At 39.3% G+C, this 18,560-nt stretch overlaps 1 protein-coding gene across 1 annotated transcript in view; it reads right to left on the bottom strand.

Moving 5' to 3' along the window:
* The window catches only part of LOC124279515 (unconventional myosin-VIIa-like), a 754,149-nt gene that overhangs the window by 31,864 nt on the left and 703,725 nt on the right, over positions 1–18,560 (bottom strand). Inside the window, exon 40 of the mRNA XM_046715341.1 lies at positions 439–607. Coding sequence (XP_046571297.1) covers positions 439–607 — 169 coding nt within the window. The remainder of the gene's footprint in view (positions 1–438; positions 608–18,560) is intronic.

The raw sequence follows: 18,560 nt of genomic DNA, 5'->3' as shown, positions 1-18,560 counted from the left end.
AAATGATTTATGTCTCAGAATGTTACTAAAATTTAAGACATGAAAAAATTCTCTTTTTCTGTAAAGCATCTATATTTCCTTCATTGAAGAATTCCCTGACCAAAACTTTCAGTCATTAAAAAGACACTTAAATTTTATAGCCTTTGCTGTTATTTAGCAAGTATATTTTGGTAATGTAGTAGATGTAAGTCAATATTTGATGCAGAGTCATCATCTGACCCAATAGTGCTTTAATTCTAATTATCTTGGTCATCAAGAATGTGGTTCCATTGTTTCAGGTTTATGTATAAATCAACAGAAGATACCGTATTTGAATTCAAAAAGAAGAGCTTGGAACAATAGTTTCTTTAGATTGGTTTCATTGCTATTTGTATCATTGACAGCAATTATCATCTAAGTTCAGGTGCAACAACCAATAGTCACTCTATAAATATTTACCCCAACTTCAAAGACTGTTGCTCCAAATAGTTGCCAAGCCATGAGGACCTGAATAAATGATAACACAGCATTCTGAGGACTCATATCAAGCACAGTTTTGTGAGTTGTGGAGATGTCTTCAAGTCTTATTGTCATCCTCAAATCCCTTGGTAGTATCCTGACCACAGAACTGTAAGTAGATGAAAAGCACCATGAGACATTAACAAAGGAACATAAAATCGAAGTACTAACAATATGAAACAAGCAACTACCCACAATGTTTCCAAACCTTAAAGAATGGACTATTGTAGGAAATTGCTCTTCATACCAAATTTTAACTCTGTGCCTGATATACTTTCAAAGGGAAATATGTTTTCTAATGCCATACAACTTTTCCAAATGTTTCAGTGGGAAAAACACACACTAAAATCCCTCTGATCTCAACAAAATATGATGTCATCATAAGTAAAACCTTTTACAGGAAAAGATTTTTAGAGAATCAATAATGCATTTTGAAATAAATGAAGAGCGTAACATAACATTTAGAGGAGGAGAAGTGACTAAGTAATGGTCATTGAAAGTGATGCTAATATGGCCACCATGATTTGAACAACCACACAAAAATTTCCAAACCTTTTCAAATTTAATATGAATGTCAGACAACTTGCAAATGCCATACACATTCCAGGCCAGGTGAGCTAAAATGTGCTTGAGCAAATCTTCAACTCTTTGTACCTACATGTAGTATACAATTTAAAGTGTCATATGTGATGGCCCCCTATCAAATGATGATGGTAATCATATTCAACTATTTTCATACCGGTAAATACTGAACTATTGATTAGAACAAATATTAGCATTCAGCTATATCCAGCTAAATTGAACAACAGTTATCATTGTTAATAATTCTAATAATATTACAATTATAACATCATAGAGATAAATCCTGTATCTGTGGCTGTAAGGATACTAAAAATTCACTTCATATTTTCAACAAAAGTCTTTTGCACTGTCAACTTTCCACCACTAGTTGTTCCTGCACTTGTATAATCTACTTGCAAAACTTCTGTGCACAAAGATGGGAACACCTCACTCCTTGGATTCATTACTCCACCGAGACAGAATAGGTGGAAGTACTTCTGATATAATAATAAGAGTCATCAGAAGACGACAAATCCCACCGGTCCCCATAAATTTGAAAGAACAAATCAACTAACAGTTACTTAAAGTCCTTCATTTTTTCTTTGGACTAAGTCCAAATTGATTCCATGGAAATCATAAAAATTAAAAATGCCAAAAATCTGCAAATAGCAAAAGGCAATACTTCAAGATCTGTTTGATATATCTGTCAAGTCTTGTAGAAAGATATTTAACAGTTTTCGAGTTGTGATCCGGAAACGAAACCCATCCCTCCCTTTTAAGACTTTCCATGGAAACAAACAAATTTATAAATGACAAAAATCTGTAAATAGCAAAAGGCACCACTTCAAGATCTGTCTGATATATGTGCCAAGTTTTGTTGAAAGATATTAAGGAATTTTCGAGTTGTGCTCCGGAAACGAAGCCCATCCCTCCCTTTTGGGATTAAGTCCAAATCGTTTCCATGGAAACAAATAAAAATAAAAATGACAAATACCTGCAAACAGCCAAAGGAACCACTTTAGGTTCTGTTTGATATATCTACCAAGTCTTGCAGAAAGATATTGAACGGTTTCCGAGTTTCCGGAAACGAAGCTCACCCCTCTCTTTTGAGATTAGGTCCGAAACATTTCCATGGAAACCAATAAAATGAAAAATAACAAAAATATGCAAATAGCAAAAGGCACCACTTTCGGATCTGCCTCACATATCTGCCAAGTTTTGCTGAAATATATTAAGAAGTTTTCGAGTTGTGCTCGGGGACGAAGCCCACCCCTCCCCTTTGAGACTAAGTCTGAATCATTTCCATGGAAACCCGGGAAAAATAACAAGAGTCATCAGAAGATGACATATCCCCCCGGACCCCACATCTTTGAAAGAACAAATCATCTGACAGTTACTTAAAGTCAAGCTTGATTTTCGATTAAGTGCAAATCGTTTCCATGGAAATCATGAAAAACATAAATGACAAAAATCTGCAAATAGCAAAAGGCACCACTTCAAGATCGGCCTCACATATCTGCCAAGTTTTACTGAAAGATATTAAGAAGTTTTTTTGAGTTGTGCTCCGGAAACGGAAGCCTACCGCTCACTTTTGGGACTAAGTCGAATCGTTGCAAAAGCTTTAGGAGTATCAGCAAGGGTACTGACAAATGTTCTGGAACACAAACATTGTGAGGGTGATGCGAAGCAGGTAGGGGTCGTGTCAAAATCACACAAATTAAAACATTTGGACAACTTTCAAAAGAACCTTGTAAGGCAGTCTATCAACAAGCTCTATTCTGAAAACAAATACATGTCACTGAAAATGTTAAAAAGCATTTGAAGCAAGAACACAACCTCAGAATATCAAAGTACACACTCTGGCGACTCTTACACTCTTTCGGGTATCGTTATAAGAAAATTTGGGGGGAGAATAGGTCAGTACTCTGTGAACACCCTGATATCGTTCGCTTGAGAAATAATTTTCTCAGGGTTAAAAAGAAGAAGCGCGACGAAGGGTTCGAGCCAGTGTACTTGGACAAGACCTGGGTCAATGCCTCGCACACTGCCAGTAGTCGGTGGGTACCCGATGGGGGTGATAAGGGGTCACGTAGAAAGCTGCCTCTAGGGAAAGGAGAGAGACTAATCATTCTCCATGCTGGTTGCTCCAGCAAAGGTTTTCTCCCAGGCTGCGACTTGGTATTCAGGGCAAAGTCCACAGATAACAGAGACTACCATTCCGAGATGAATGGTGCGTTTTTCCTCGATTGGGTTAAAAACAAGTTCGTACCAGCTCTACCAGAGAAGTCTTTTATCGTAATGGACAATGCCCCATACCACAGCGTGCAGGACCCCGACAGTAAAGCCCCAACATCGAACAGTCGAAAAGGTGATATGATATCATGGCTCGACAAATTTCAGATCGCATGGCCTTCAAAGGCAACGAAGCCTCAGCTATATGAGATCATAAAAACCCACAAAGGTGAACCTTTCTACAAAGTTGACAGTTACATAAAAAGTAAGGGTCACGATATTCTGCGACTTCCACCCTATCACTGTGACCTTAACCCCATTGAAATGTTATCGGGTATTGTCAAAGGAGATGTTGCCAGATCAAACACAACTTTCAGATTACGTGACGTAGAGGTTTTGGTTAAGGAATCCCTTAACAAAATCACGACTGAAACTTGGCAAAACTGTGTCAACAAGGTAGCTAACGTCATTGAACAAGGTTACTGGTCTCGGGATGGCTTACAACAGGCAACTGTGGGACCACTTGTCATCCCTTTAAGTCGTGACTATGACACTACGACGGACAAGGAACCAACAGGTCTCCCGGAATAGATTTTGAGATGTCCCCAGCCATGACTGGTTGTTTCGTTTCTGTGGTTTAACCCCGCCGCGACAGATAACAACTTTTGCATTTTCAATGATGATAGTTTCTTAAACAACTTTTCCGGAAAATTTTCAAATATAAGAAAGCTGTTGGGTATTAGTAAATGATAAACATGTGTACTATTTATATTTATGTGGCAATTTTGTACAATGATAAAATTTCCAATTCATCGGTCCGTTTCTGTCTCAAACGGACTGTAATGTATGTAATCTTTTCCACAATATGCCAGAGTGAAGGCACCTCTTGAACACTCCTGTATGCAGGAGTTGTTACCTATGCAAGTTTGGACATCCTCCCAGTTTATAATTGTGTTAATTGAGCTGCAAATATTAAACTAATTTGAGAAATAAACTCAGAGATGCCAACCATAATTTTGCCCAATTAGTATTTAGGCCAAAAACTGATGCAAAAATTAGTATATATTTAATACAATATAGAGATATTCTAAGAACTTGTTATTAACATTGTACTTACCTAAATCAGTAGTAAGTATCCACATATAGCTTCAATCGTAGTCACATATTTTGTGTTGTTTCTTCGTAACGAATACATATGGGTTGGCATCTCTGTAAACTTGTTAATTTTGTCCATGTTTTTGTTGGGCAATTTGTTTTAAAGCAAATTTATTTTCATTATTGGAGTAAGTACTGTGCATAACAGCTTTACAGAAACTGTGAAATGAAATGGGGTTTAACCTCGTACAGAAAATGTGAGCAAACACATAGTTCATAGACTCTAGCTGCTTTTGCCATGGCTAATAGAAATGCAGCTGCCTTAGATTTATTGAGTAGTGTTGCCTTTGCCAAGGCTTTCAATGGTTCTGCTTTGAAGGTTGATAGACTAGATATTTAGGGCATCCATTTAGGGAATAATCTCGGGAATGCAAACATCTTCTAGCAAAATGAGGGGCCACTTGTTGTTGAGAAGAGAATTGTGTCTTATTTCACCTCATGCCTTCTCCACTGGAAGAACTTATCCAGTCTATTATAAAGAGTAGATGATGAGGTTTTCTCATTCGTAACTACTAGTCCCTTTCTGTAACCTAACAGGAGTGTACCTGTTTTACTGGGGACTAATTACCTTTACCTGCTCTCGAGAGTTGCAGGGAGGCAACTGGACCTAACTTTCTTCAAGTAAGCAAAATGCACACACCTTGGTATCTTGCATTGAGGAGTATCATATTGCAGGACAAGGAACTTAGAAGGAAGGATGGGACCCTAGGACTTATGCGTAGTTGTGAAGCATCGAAAGTAGTTGTACCTCCCAACAGAACCGTAACAATCAAGTGTTCCCTCTACAAGGAACTACCTCACTTGTGTTATGACAAACTTGTATTATGCTTCATCCAGCCAAGAAGCCATCTTTATCATCAGGGCTCGAGATAACCCCTGCACTGTTTCGTCCCCAGTACAAGTTCCTGTTCAGTTGTCAAACCTTACCAACCAGACTATAGTCGTTTCGCCTAGGGCAATCATCTGCGAGATACAGGCTGTCCAGATTGAGAAAGTTGCACCCATTAACTTGGAAGAGATTGCTATTGAAGTAAAACAGCACCCACTGGACAAGGTGAATATATCTCCAAAGGTTACTGAGGAACAGAGGAAGCTTGGTGAAGAGCTAATTCAGAAATACAGTGATGTGTTTTCTACAGGAGATTTAGATGTTGGCCACTACACTGATGTGAAACATCGGATTGAATTGACAGACCCTACACCATTCAAGAAAAGACATCGGCGCATACCACCATCAATGTTTCAGGAAGTGAAGGACCATCTCCAACACTTACTTGCGTGTGGAATCATAAGACGTTGTCATAGTCCATGGGCATCTAATGTAGTCCTTGTATGCAAGGTTGACAAATCTTTACGCCTATGTATAGACTTCCGATCGCTGAACCGTAGTACTGTTAAAGACGCCTATGCTTTACTACGTGTAGAAGAAATCTTTGATAGACTGGCAGGATCCAAATTTTTCACAGTTATGGACATTAAGTCTGGCTACCATCAAATAGAAATAGAGGAAGACCACAAAGCAAGAACCGCCTTTACAGTTGGACCTCTTGGGTTCTATGAGTATAATCGCTAGCATTTTGGACTTGTAAATGCTCCTGCTACATATCAACGCCAGATTGAACACATGTAAGGAGATCTTCATTTAGAAATCTGCATGATTTACCTTGATGATGTCATCGTATTTTCTGATACTTTTGAAGAGCATCTCATTCGATTAGAGAGGATTTTCCAACAAAGAGACAAAGTGGAATCAAGTTGGCACCCAAGAAGTGTAACTTCTTTCAAGAACAAGCTAAGTTTGTTGGCCATATTGTATCAGCAGATAGAGTTCGGACTGACCCAGCAAAAATTGAGAAGATACTGAAATGGCCAACTCCTAAGAGTTCAGAGGAAATCTGTCAATTCCTTGGATTTGCCGGATATTACTGGAAATATGTTAAGAACTTTTCTAATATCGCTTGGCCTCTCTCACAATTGTTTCCTCCCACCGTGAAGAAGAAAAATCGCTACAAGAAGACAAACGATCAGAAGGTTAAATGGACTTGGGGTCAAGATCAGGAATCAGCCTTCAAGCAACTGAAGGATGCTTTGTCAAAGCCATTTGTTCTTGGGTATGCAAATTATGGTCTTCCTTTTGAGGTTCATACTGATGCAAGTTCACACGGATTAGGTGCAATCCTCTACCAGGAACAAGAAGGACAAAAGAGGATCATAGCTTATGCCAGCCGAGGACTAAATAAAGCAGAGAAGAATTACCCGGCACACAAGTTGGAGTTCCTGGCTTTGAAATGGGCAGTAACAGAGAAATTCTTCGACTACCTCTATGAAAATCAGTTCACTGTAATGACGGACAACAACCCTCATACATATGTTTTGACTACTGCCAAACTGGATGCTACTGGACACAGATGGATTGCAGCCCTTTCATCATTCAACTTTGATATCAAGTACCATCCAGGAAAAGGAAACACAGATGCTGATGCGCTTTCAAGGTTGCCACAAGATGAGGAGACAGATACGATAGCTGCTACATCTGTAAAGACCATCTGCAATAGTTGTCAGACACCCAACTCCATTGAGAGTTTATGCTGTACAGCTGAAGTTGATGACGTTGAACACCGGAACAACATAGCTAGTTTCACTCTACGGGATTGGAGGAAAGCACAAGACAGGGATCCAGTACTCAACAAAGTCATTGCCAGAATATCTCACTGAAAGATACCAGCAGATATCCCTATGGGTCTTGTCCGAGAATTCAGTCACCTTCAGATACAACAGGGAGTGTTATATAGAATTACTAGCATGGATGGAAAAGAGGAGAAGCAAATAGTTCTCCCTGCAGAATTTATCAAGAGAGCATTAAGTGGACTACATGATGAGATTGGACACCCCGGCCGCGATCAGACTCTATCTCTCTGCAGGGATAGATTCTACTGGCCTGGCATGGCTAAAGATGTTGATCAGTCAATCAAAAACTGTAACAGATGCTTCAGAAGAACACCAGCAGAAGGCAGAGCCCCTCTTTTCTCCATCACTACCAGCCAGCCTCTTGAGTAAGTGTGTGTCGACTTCCTTACACTGGAGATGTCAAAGGGTGGAGATCAACATATTCTTGTTCTGACTGATCATTTTACACAATATGCTCAGGCCTACCCGACTAGGAACATGACTGCGAAGACAACTGCAGAAGTCCCTGTCAACAATTTCTTTGTACACTATGGCTTTCCACACAGACTTCATGCAGACCATGGTGCAAACTTTGAGATCAAGGAAGCTGTCCGGAACAGAAAAAAGCAGGACTACACCTTACCACCCACAGGGAAATGGAATGACAGAAAGATCAAACTGGACCCTGATAAGTATGTTAGGTTCTTTGCAACCATCCCAGAAGACCAACTGGAAGTCATATGTCCATGCCTACAATGCAACACGACATGAATTGACTGGAGAAAGTCCCTTTTTCCTAATGTTTGGCAGACAGCCACGATTACCTGTCGACATTGCATTTGGAATTGGTTCTCCACAAGGTAGACAACCTAAGACCACCTACATCAAAGATCTGCCCCAACAATTCCATGACTCCTACAAGTTTGCAACAGCTGCAGCACATAAAGCCAGGGTGTGACAGAAGAGTCGATATGACATCAAGGTCAGAGGAGCTATTCTGAGCATTGGAGACAGAGTCTTAGTGAAGCAGCTTGCATTTGAGGGAAAACACAAACTGGCAGACAAGTGGGAAGAAGACATCTATGTTGTGATGGACCAGCCCAACCCAGAAATCCCAGTGTACTGTGTACAAAGGAAGACGGAGATGGACGGCTAAGGACCCTTCATCGAAACTTGTGGCTACCAGTTGGTTCACTAGACATCAGCACGGAGATAACGAGGACTGTTCCCGTTCCAAAGCCTAGAAGGAAGTACATGGGATCTGTGGTGAAAAACCAACAAGTATCAGACAGTGATTCTGATGATGATCCTATAGTACTGGTTGTATCACAACCTGTGGATGTCACTGATGTATCTTCAGTGGTTAGTGTTCCGTTGAATGCTGCCCCACAAGCTGAAGAAGATGGACCTGAGATCAATGCAGACTAAATTTGACAATGATGAATAGATCATAGTATTATAGATAAAATGGACGGTATTATGATGAAACCGCCCTCTAGTTACAGAAATGAGCAGCCCGCTGATTCCACAACTACGGGCCATTATCAGTTCTGTTGTCAAATGACGTCATAGCAGGTGACGTCACGCTCCATAATGACGTCATAAACCTTGTTTGATGATCTAACAGTGTTTGGTCAACAGCCGGTTGCGAGTAAGTTGTTTGAACTTAAAATTAAATTTATGATACTGTTTTGTCTTTTTTAACAAAAATTCCACCCATTTTAGCTGGATAGGGGAGTTAATTGACTAATGGCTTCTGCAAATGACAATGTCCTGCGAAACAGCGTTAACCCAATAGTGTAGGGATACATTCAAAGGTTTCGGTGAATCGGTTTTCAAATTGCAACCGTATATGCTGATTATACGGTCGGAAATTTATAGCATTGACCAATCAGAACTCGTGTTACATACTAAGTTGAATTAGAATGAATAACCTAAACCTAAATATTTAACATATATTTTCCTTAAATACTTGTGTTAACTTCAGCACTTGCACAAATCTACTAACTCAAAGGTAAACTTGGATAGTTCAGCCTTTTCATTGTACATAGGTTCATGGGTATTGTCACTTGGTCAGTCACAGGCTTGGCCTGTGATTAGTCTTATTGTTCTCTGGGTTCACATGATCGTTTCAGTCATGTGCAGTCACGGATTCAACCTTTTGCTGATCAGTCAGTATGTTTCTTTCTGCTGTGAGCACTTTCTTTGCACAAGTACACATAGGGGCTTATATCACTGTACATTTGGGACTCATTACAGCCTGCGTCCCTGAGACGAGGTAATATATTTATGTTTAAATGCATATGCATGATCTCTATATAAAGTGTCTATATAATTTATCTAAAGGGATTTGTTAAAGTATATATAGAAATAAACTGTAAATCTTAAGAATACAATATTACTTACCATATTTTCTGCACTATTACCTGCATCTTTTTCCCTCTAAAACTGCGGGCTATATGGCAGTGCGGGTTATAATCCAGAGCAGCTTATGAGTGGATTTTACACGGAGAAAACAAGAGTTTTTTAAGGAAGTGTTATAAAATACCCTGAGAATGTAGTCATTGTATGTGCTATTTAAAACGAGACTTTCAATTTCAGGTATGGACAAATCGAGCGGTGTATCAATAATATGACAGTAGATTTGATTTATGAATAAAACAATCCTGCTTGTAACTGTTACGAAAATGTTCAAAGAGAATACAATGCCGTCCGGTAATTCCGCACGCTTCAACACATCGATCGCAACACTGGCTGGGACGCTCGCCAAAATGTCGGATGTGTGCAAAAGGGAAAACTTTTTGTCGCTAATTACGTGAATCAGCAATGCTAATACATACTTTATTGACTGCAAAAGTTTATAAATGGTACTGTGAATTTACTTCCGTGATTATTTCATTTCTAAAACGTATAAAAATAGCAATCAACATTTTGCCATGGAGGTGTCGGGTTCTTCTATGAATCAGGTCACCATGAACTTGTCGCGACATGTGGGTGGGCGTGGCAAGTATTTACATCGATGCTTTTCGTAATTAGTCTTGTTGATAATTAATGGGGGAGGGCCACGAGATTAGTTAAGAGTTGTTAATGTATTTTGCTACAAGATAATATACTGTTTATAAAGAAACAAAATTAAGAATACAATACTGTCAACACAATCCTAATGCAATTCGTTCGATTACAATGAGATTTTGCTCGATGTAGTGTTGTCACAACAATTAAGAAAATCAGTATTGTTAGTTGCTCTCCTCCCACCTGCGTATGTGTTCACAGTCATTTTATGTAAAATAAATATTTGAACAGCTTAGTTGTATGTACTGAGATTCAAAGGTCTGAGCTGTGAAATGTCCATCAGTGAAGACGAAATGAACTGAAATGCTTTCATTCCCATTTTGGCAGAATACATATTTAATCAAAATAATCATTTGTCAAAATAAATAATTCTAGCTCTTGAGATTCTGCATGTTACTAGTATTTTTTTATATTCTTATGTGTTTCATGTTAATTTTAACCATATGAGTATATTGCTATTGCGATATGAATTTGAAGTGTTTCTACTGGCTTAATTTGTGTGGGTGTGGTATTTTCAGCCAATCACTTGTCCATACTAAATTCATGCCGGGAAACCCCGACTGATTGGCACGTGGTAGGTCGCAGTACACACTCCGGCGCAGCGATGACTCAGCATAACATCTAATATCAGTTTTACACTGTTAAGTAAATATTATGACAATACATATTATATTTCAAACTGGCTGCATTGTTTGCTCTCCATAAAGCTTCGATGACAGCAAGTGGGGCCGTACAACCCATGTAAACAAATCGAAATGATGGTACACGTTTCAGGATGTTTTCTCAGTGAAACTAAACCATTTTAGCAACGATTTTCAATTAGATGTGTAGACTCATCAAACATAACAAAAGTTAAGAAATATGTTCATTATATTGAATGGACTGTGTTAAAAACGTCGCATCTTTCTGGCCTGTGGCAGAGGCTGCCCGCATGGAACTCTGGGTAGGAGAGTGGTCGCAGTGCAGCCAGACAAAGAAGTTAGAACGACCCATCAGTTTTAATCATTTATTTTGTAAAAACAACAATGGATTATATTTATTATTCAGAAGAAATCATGATGATTTATCCCGAAAGATTATTAAAGTTATCTGAAACATGAATTTACTACAAGATTGTCCATTCGGTGCAGTCTACTTCTAAAATGGCGATGCGACACATCTGTCAGCCACACGATGTTCAATCGGTCAACGATACTAATAGTGACAATTTATTACTACAAATAATATGGAAGAAAGGATATAACAAAGAAGAAGGATAACAAATTATAACGATTTTGAAAACTTCTTGAAGGCAACTCCCAATAAAGGTATGCTAGATCCTGGCTACTGAAAGATATTTCGCATCTTACTTTTAGTTTTACACTGAATCGCACAAAAGGTTGAGGGTAATAGTAAGGTGCGAGTTATGTGTAGACTGTGTTGTTGAGATCAACTCCAAAACTGGGGTGCGGGTAATATTCAGGAGCGGGTAAGAGTGCAGAAAATACGGGTATACTACTTTTGTGTCTATGTACTGCCTATGTTCTCAATGTTTACGATTGAATTATGTATGTTTTAGGGCAGAATTGGACCTCCTTTTACAACTCCATTTGTTGAATAAATCCCTCGAACCACTACAAGTACTCTCTTGTTTCTTGAGATAACATGAGTACCGCTGTTACACATACATATGTTGATAAAATATAAATGTACAAGCCGCCAAAGGTCTACAAGAGAAACTTGCAATAAAATTACATAAAACATTGCAATTAATGATATGTATTCACACCTGCTTTTTTTTAACTTACATCTTTACGACACAATTAAACAATCAGAGCTTGATTGTACGACTAGACAGTTTCCTGTCATCCCCGAAACCTGCCAGGAAAATCAGATGTGAACGATGTATTCCCATACAGCCTACAGTTCCAAACTGCCTACAGGTTAAAACAACATGATATGGTCCAGTGATCGGGAAGTGAAGTTAAGGGGAATACACCGATCTGACCTGTTCTACCCTTGCTAAAATGAACTTGACCAGTTACTTGGTTAATGAATGGTAACTTTTACTGGTTTCACAATTACACACAACTGACAAGGATGTCCATTTCGTTGCCATGGAATCTGATATGTGACGGGACCCAGATAAAATGTATTTGATTATTTTTGTTTTGGGGTATAGTATTCTTCTGTATATGTTATTTATTAGATCTGGTCGTTTTGTTGTAGAGTAATTTTTGAGAGCTTGTATGAAGCTAAAAGGAGAATACGAATGAAAACAAAACTTTTGATATATTGTAAAAGATATTCTAAAAGTCACATTCCGTGATTACAATTGAACAAAAAGTTAGTAAAATAGCAATAAAAACACAAAAACTTACTCGTATTTCCGCCTATTACGGAAACACCCGACAGTTAATGAGCAGAGGGGGTATCACATGACATGACGTCATATGTGCCTGTTGCTGATGGCTTCCTCTTTGATTTTACCTCACAACTTAACAGTGTCCGTGCGATTCTGAAGCAGTAAAAGATGTTCCTGATGTCATTTCTGAATGGATGTTAGACCGTATCAATACGATCCGATTTTACATCTTGCAAGACAATCTTCCACTGAAGATGAAGAAGAAGAATCAAGCGAAACGGAGGCACCGCTTGAGGTCAAAATAAATTTAATAATAGACCATATCATTTCACAAGATTACTATTTGTCAGCAAAATGTCATACAGTTCCAGCCAGCAAACTCACCCCTATAAATATATGACCAGTCACTAAGAATTATTTTAAAAAAAATGTGATTACAGTTCATTTTGTGTCAAATGGGTGACTGTAGGGTGTATGGGATTTAAAAACAAAATAATTATGTTCAGGCGAGGGAAAATAAAAATTATCTGCTTCAAAAATTACACTGGAATTATTTTGTTGAAAAAACATTAGGATCCCAGTTCTCATTAATAACCTATCAAGTCTCGATACAAGATCCCAGCCTGGTCGAGCAGAGATAATATTCGCGACACAGATAAGTTATTCACCGAAAACTGGTGAATTATAAAATACTAGTCAGGACAACGTACCGTATATGACCGTCTATAAGACGACCCCATGGATAAGACGACCCCCAAACTTGACCCTTAAAATCAGTGTCAAAATGGTATGTTTCGATCCCCCGCGATGGGGTCCTAATCGTGGCAAACACAGACAACTGGCAGTTACCAAATAATTATAACTTTGGTCCACATTATTCAAAGAATTCACAATCAAATATATTGTGTCTACTCACAGATCGAAACGAAGTGTAGTTGACAGAAAATGCATAATATATTTTGCGGCTTCTCTAAATATTTATTGTAGCAGCAAACTGGCTTGCTTATTTTACCCCATTCAACAATCACGAACTGATTACCGCCTCGTTTTCCATTGACTGCTAGTTTACAGTAACATCGGTAAAAATGTGTGAATTTAAATGGCTTCCGTATTTTACCCCATTCCATGTGCGTACAACTTCTGCTTACCACGTTCATGAGGGTCCGTATAACCTTAGTGTTGATTATATATATTTTACATAAAAACTAATTAAATTTACACAATGCTAGATTATATTTCTTTGGGTTATATAATAGTACTCTGTATTATATTTTACTGACGACTGCGTCCCGTTATATATTTGTGCATGTTTGAACTTGATCGCCGGGAAACGTGTGCACAGCTGGTAGCTATTTCCGGCTCAAATACACACGGTAATCTTAATCTTAATTAATTTATGGAGCAAAAAACTGTAACTCAAATTACACAATGCTAGGATATATTTCTGTGGGTTAAATAATAGTATTCTGTATTATATTTTACTGATGACTGCGTCAGAATTCGTCCCGTTATATTATCTGTGCATGTTTGAACTTGATCGCCTGGAAACATGTGCACAGCTGATTGCTATTTCAGGCTCATGAGATATACACGGTAATCTTATTCCCTGCAAATAATACAATGCCCAGCAAAAACAACTTAGAACTTAAAAGGTAAATAATCTTGTCTAGTGATGTTTAATTGCAAATTTGACGTCTCTACTGACAAAGTCGTCCTCTGTTGTTTGTTCACGCGAAGTGATACAATGTTGTTTTCTTACCCCTGGAAAAAAGTTTGACGAAAGCGTAACCCATGGATAAGACGACCCCCTTCTACAGACTGCTTTTTTTGGTCCTCAAAATTCGGCTTATAGACGGTCATATACGGCATGTTTCCCCATTGTTTGGTTATGGAAATAGTTATGGTACTCGGTCATAGCCTTAGAATGACATCCTGTCAGCCAATGAGAATACAGAACAACTTTCACGGCACACACTACTGACAAATGGCGAGTCTGATGCCGACATGCCTAATTGGACAAAATGGAAAACAATGAAAGCAACAAGTACTTCATGATTTGCCGTTGTATTCGGCAATGTTTTGAGTTGACTGCATCATTTAGGGCTCCAAACCGAAAAGAACATTATAGCGAAACATTTTCAAGCTGATATGAAATCTCTTACTGATTTTGATAATATATATCTCATGTGTACCAGTCGAACTGCCCCAGCTACAAAATGTCCCAGCAAATTTGGTCATTCATTCTAATTTGTTCAAATTTATTTATAATGATTGAATATATGCCGTAAATGCATAGTTTTTGTCAACTTATTATGATATTATGTTCTTCATATAAAAGATATTAGGATGTAATATTTCTGATAAATGTTTCATCAGTAAACTCATAACTGTGTATATACTTATATATGAAGAACATAATATCAAAGTTGACAAATCTATGCATTTATGGCCTATATATATTCATTTTGAATAAATTGGGGCATTTTGACTACCCCACTGGGGCAATTTGACCAAATTTGCTGGGTCATTTTGTAGCGGGGACAATTCGACTGGCAATCGAACTGCATTAATTTATGTTAAAAATACCACTGACAGTAAGTTGTTACAGGGAATGATGGAGTATAATTAATGAATCTCGTGGGTACTTTTTCCTTCTTTAGCCTAGATTGGGGATTTCCATACCCCATGCGTGCATGTCTCTTTCATATGCGTCCGACTCGGAATGATCGGCGCATTTCTCCTGCCGAAATCTGTCATTTCACTTGGAAAACGGAAGAAATGGTGGTTCTTTCCCATGTTCGATAATGCCGTGCATCCCCAGGCAACGCAATACACCATCGTACCATTTAAAAAAATGACAGAAACAACACCATTTGTACTACTGTAGCGCTTGGTCTTTGACAATATGGCGGACTCCAGGCACATTTGACGTCACGAGCGGAAAGGTCACGGGGGTTCCAGCATAATGGCCAAAGCTGAGATTTACAGAAACTGTTTTCACGATTAAAACATAATTATACATAATTTTTAATTGAAAATTTGGGAATATGTTTCTGATGACTTTATCTTTCACCCATCAAATTATTGCAATTCACTTGTATTCTCCTTTAAGGAATCCGTAAAAATGCAGATGGTTTTGTTAAGGCTTTTTGGGGGTATGTAGATACCAAAACCAGTAGTACGCTTCTGATTTCAAGCACATTCTAACAAATTCCAAATTAATTAAACCACTCACTAATTATCTCATTCACACAAAATTAAACCAAACAATCTAGCAACAAAAACAATAATACCAATTTTTACCATTTTAAAAATTGTTATAAATATGTATATATGTTCTTTCAACTTTTTAAATCAGTTCTCTCTTTTTATCAAGTTTTTAACTTTTTATATATTTATCATTATTCACTTAATAATGTAATTTTCTGAATAAAATTGTTATTTTTATACTTATCCTGACTCATGCTTAATGCTTGTCTCCTTCCTCTTGCGAATGTTAGTGGAACACTTGTATCTCCTATTGAAGCTCCCTTCAATAAAGAACAGACCTAAAATCACTCCTCCCAAGAGTTATCTCTCCAGCTGTATAGGCGGGAAACTGTGGCACCGGCGTCCCCACATGCCTCACTCTCTCCTGATTATGAGCCCAACACTTGAATTTGCAGGGAAATCCAAAGTGTCTAGTGGGGAGGCTGGGTGGATTTACCTCATGAGTCAGGATAAGTATAAAAAGAACAATTTTATTCAGAAAATTACATATTTTTCCTTATCCTGACTCATGCTTAATGCTTAATTGGCGGCGGGCAAGTTACTTTGGATTTCATGTAGTGATTTACGTCCTCTATACCCCCCTATGGGAACTTCGTGTTGGCACTGTATATAACTGCTAATCTCTGCTGCTGCTGCGACTCTGTCCTTCCAGCTGCCTTTAGATGGGGGGACCACAATCGTTAACTTTTGGTCCTTTCTTCTGTTAACATTTTATGTGGATTTTGCAACTCCATCTCTTGATACAAGCACCAAGTGGAGAAGCGACCCATTCCTGTACAAGTATCCTTACAAGTACTGGGTCATATCACTTATGCTAGTCTGTCCTAGACGTGCATTTAGACTTCAAGCAAAACTCTCCGGAGTGTAGGCTTTGTAAGTCACGTGATAAAAGGGCGAGACTCCGTCTCAGCTCCCTTTGTGGGACTGTCAATTGTTCTGCTACAACAAGTGGGCCGAAATGGTGAATGTCAGAGCCGTCCTCAGTGGCGATGTCCCTCAGGTAGTGGTTGGCAAACACCATGTCCCATTTCCAGAAGCAGCCCTCCATTATCGCCCTGATAGAGCGATTCCCATGTAGAGTGAGCGTTGACGCCAGAGCTCTAACTTCATGTGGGTTGGAGGCTCTTGGAGGATCCAGTCCTGCTGCTTTGTAGGCCCGTAGTATGACAGTACTGATCCAGCTTGATATCTTAGTGCGGAAGACCTCCGTCTGTGTCGCTGTTGATATCGAGACGAACAGACACTTGAATTTCCGTCTCATGGACCTGGATCGTTGTAGGTAGACTTTCAACGCTCTCACTGGGCACAAGGATAAGACCTGCGTATCCTGTGGTCCAAGGACTGATGATAGTGTTGGGATGTGGAACTGTCTGTCTGGATGACCTGGCAGTTGATTCTTTGCTATGAAGTCCCATCTCAGTCCCATAAGCACGATGTTTTGATTTGCATCAAATCGTGTTCTCTCGAAGTCCAGAGCATGTATTTCCGACATCCTTGCTGCTGTTACTAAGGTTATCAGGAACAGCGTCTTCTGCGTCAAGAACTCGAATGATGTTCTCTGTAATGGTTCGTAGATCTCGCTAGTGAGATGTCGTAGAACTACGTTGAGGTCCCACGCCCGGAGCTTTAAATCTCTGATGTTGGTCCTCCAATTAAAAGGGTGTAGTGAGGCCAGTACTCTGGTACTTTTGTCAGTTGCACTCATCCTCATGGCAATAACTGAGCTCAATGCCGCTAGGTATGTTGAGAGAGTTGACCATTTTAACCGCTTCCTTTGTCTAGGTGACAAAGGTAGTCCGCCACTTGAGGATATGTCACTTTCATGGCTATGAAGCCGATCCTCGAAAAGTATCTTTTGTCTCGAAGCTTCACCACTTGTCGTCGGACAAGTTGCGTGAAGACTTGCGTAAAGCTAGTGTTACTGCTTTCGCTGCCTTGGCGGAATATCCTCTCTTGTTCAAGCATGCCTTGATACAGTCCACACGTGTAGCCGGAACACCTCTGGGTTGCCGTGCGCCTGCTTTGTGTGAGGATGTACTAGTAGATTCGTCCAATCTGGTAGTTGCAGTTGAGGCAGTCCTAGATTTTGTATGAGAATAGGGAACCATATTCTCGCTGGCCAATAAGGCGCGCCCCAAGTAGTTGTGGGTCTCTCGCCTGACTGATTTTCTGCAACACCCTCGGTATTAGAGCTGGTGGTGGAAACGCGTAAGCGTTTAGTCCTAGCCAGGAGATGCTTAGCGTGTCCGTTGCCCATGCCCGTGGATCTGGTATTGGTGAGACGAATGTTATCAGTTGACCCTTGTGGCGAAGAGGTCTATTAATGGTGCTCCCATCTCTTGTATGATCTGCTTGAAGATCTCTGAATGTAGCATCCAGTCTGTTGAGAATGGCTGCGTTGGACAGGATAGTGTATCTGCTATCACATTCTTGGCTCTTGGAATGTGGCATACTCTGATGTGGACATTCAGGTTGACTGTTATGCTGACCAGTTGAAAGCGGAGTCCAGAAGGTTCACCGACTTTGTTGATCCTTCTGTGGATGTAGAACGCCACTGTGGAGGTGACTGTATGTACCGTCAGATGAGCATTCTTCAAAATGCTGGTCCAGTGGAGTATGGCGTTTATCACTGCTTTCATTTCCAGCATGTGGAAGTGCAGATCTTCTCTGCTATGGTCCATATCCCAGCTGACACATCGTTGTCGAGGTGTGCTCCCCAATCTTGGAGAGATGCGTCCACATAGAGATGCGTCTTGTACTC

This window comes from Haliotis rubra, unplaced genomic scaffold (assembly GCF_003918875.1).
Source record: "Haliotis rubra isolate DU_JTF1 unplaced genomic scaffold, ASM391887v1 Scf251, whole genome shotgun sequence".
In the NCBI taxonomy this organism is placed as follows: Eukaryota; Metazoa; Mollusca; class Gastropoda; order Lepetellida; family Haliotidae; genus Haliotis; species Haliotis rubra.
Note: the sequence above shows the minus strand (reverse complement) of the source record. Positions and strands in the feature narration are given on the sequence as shown.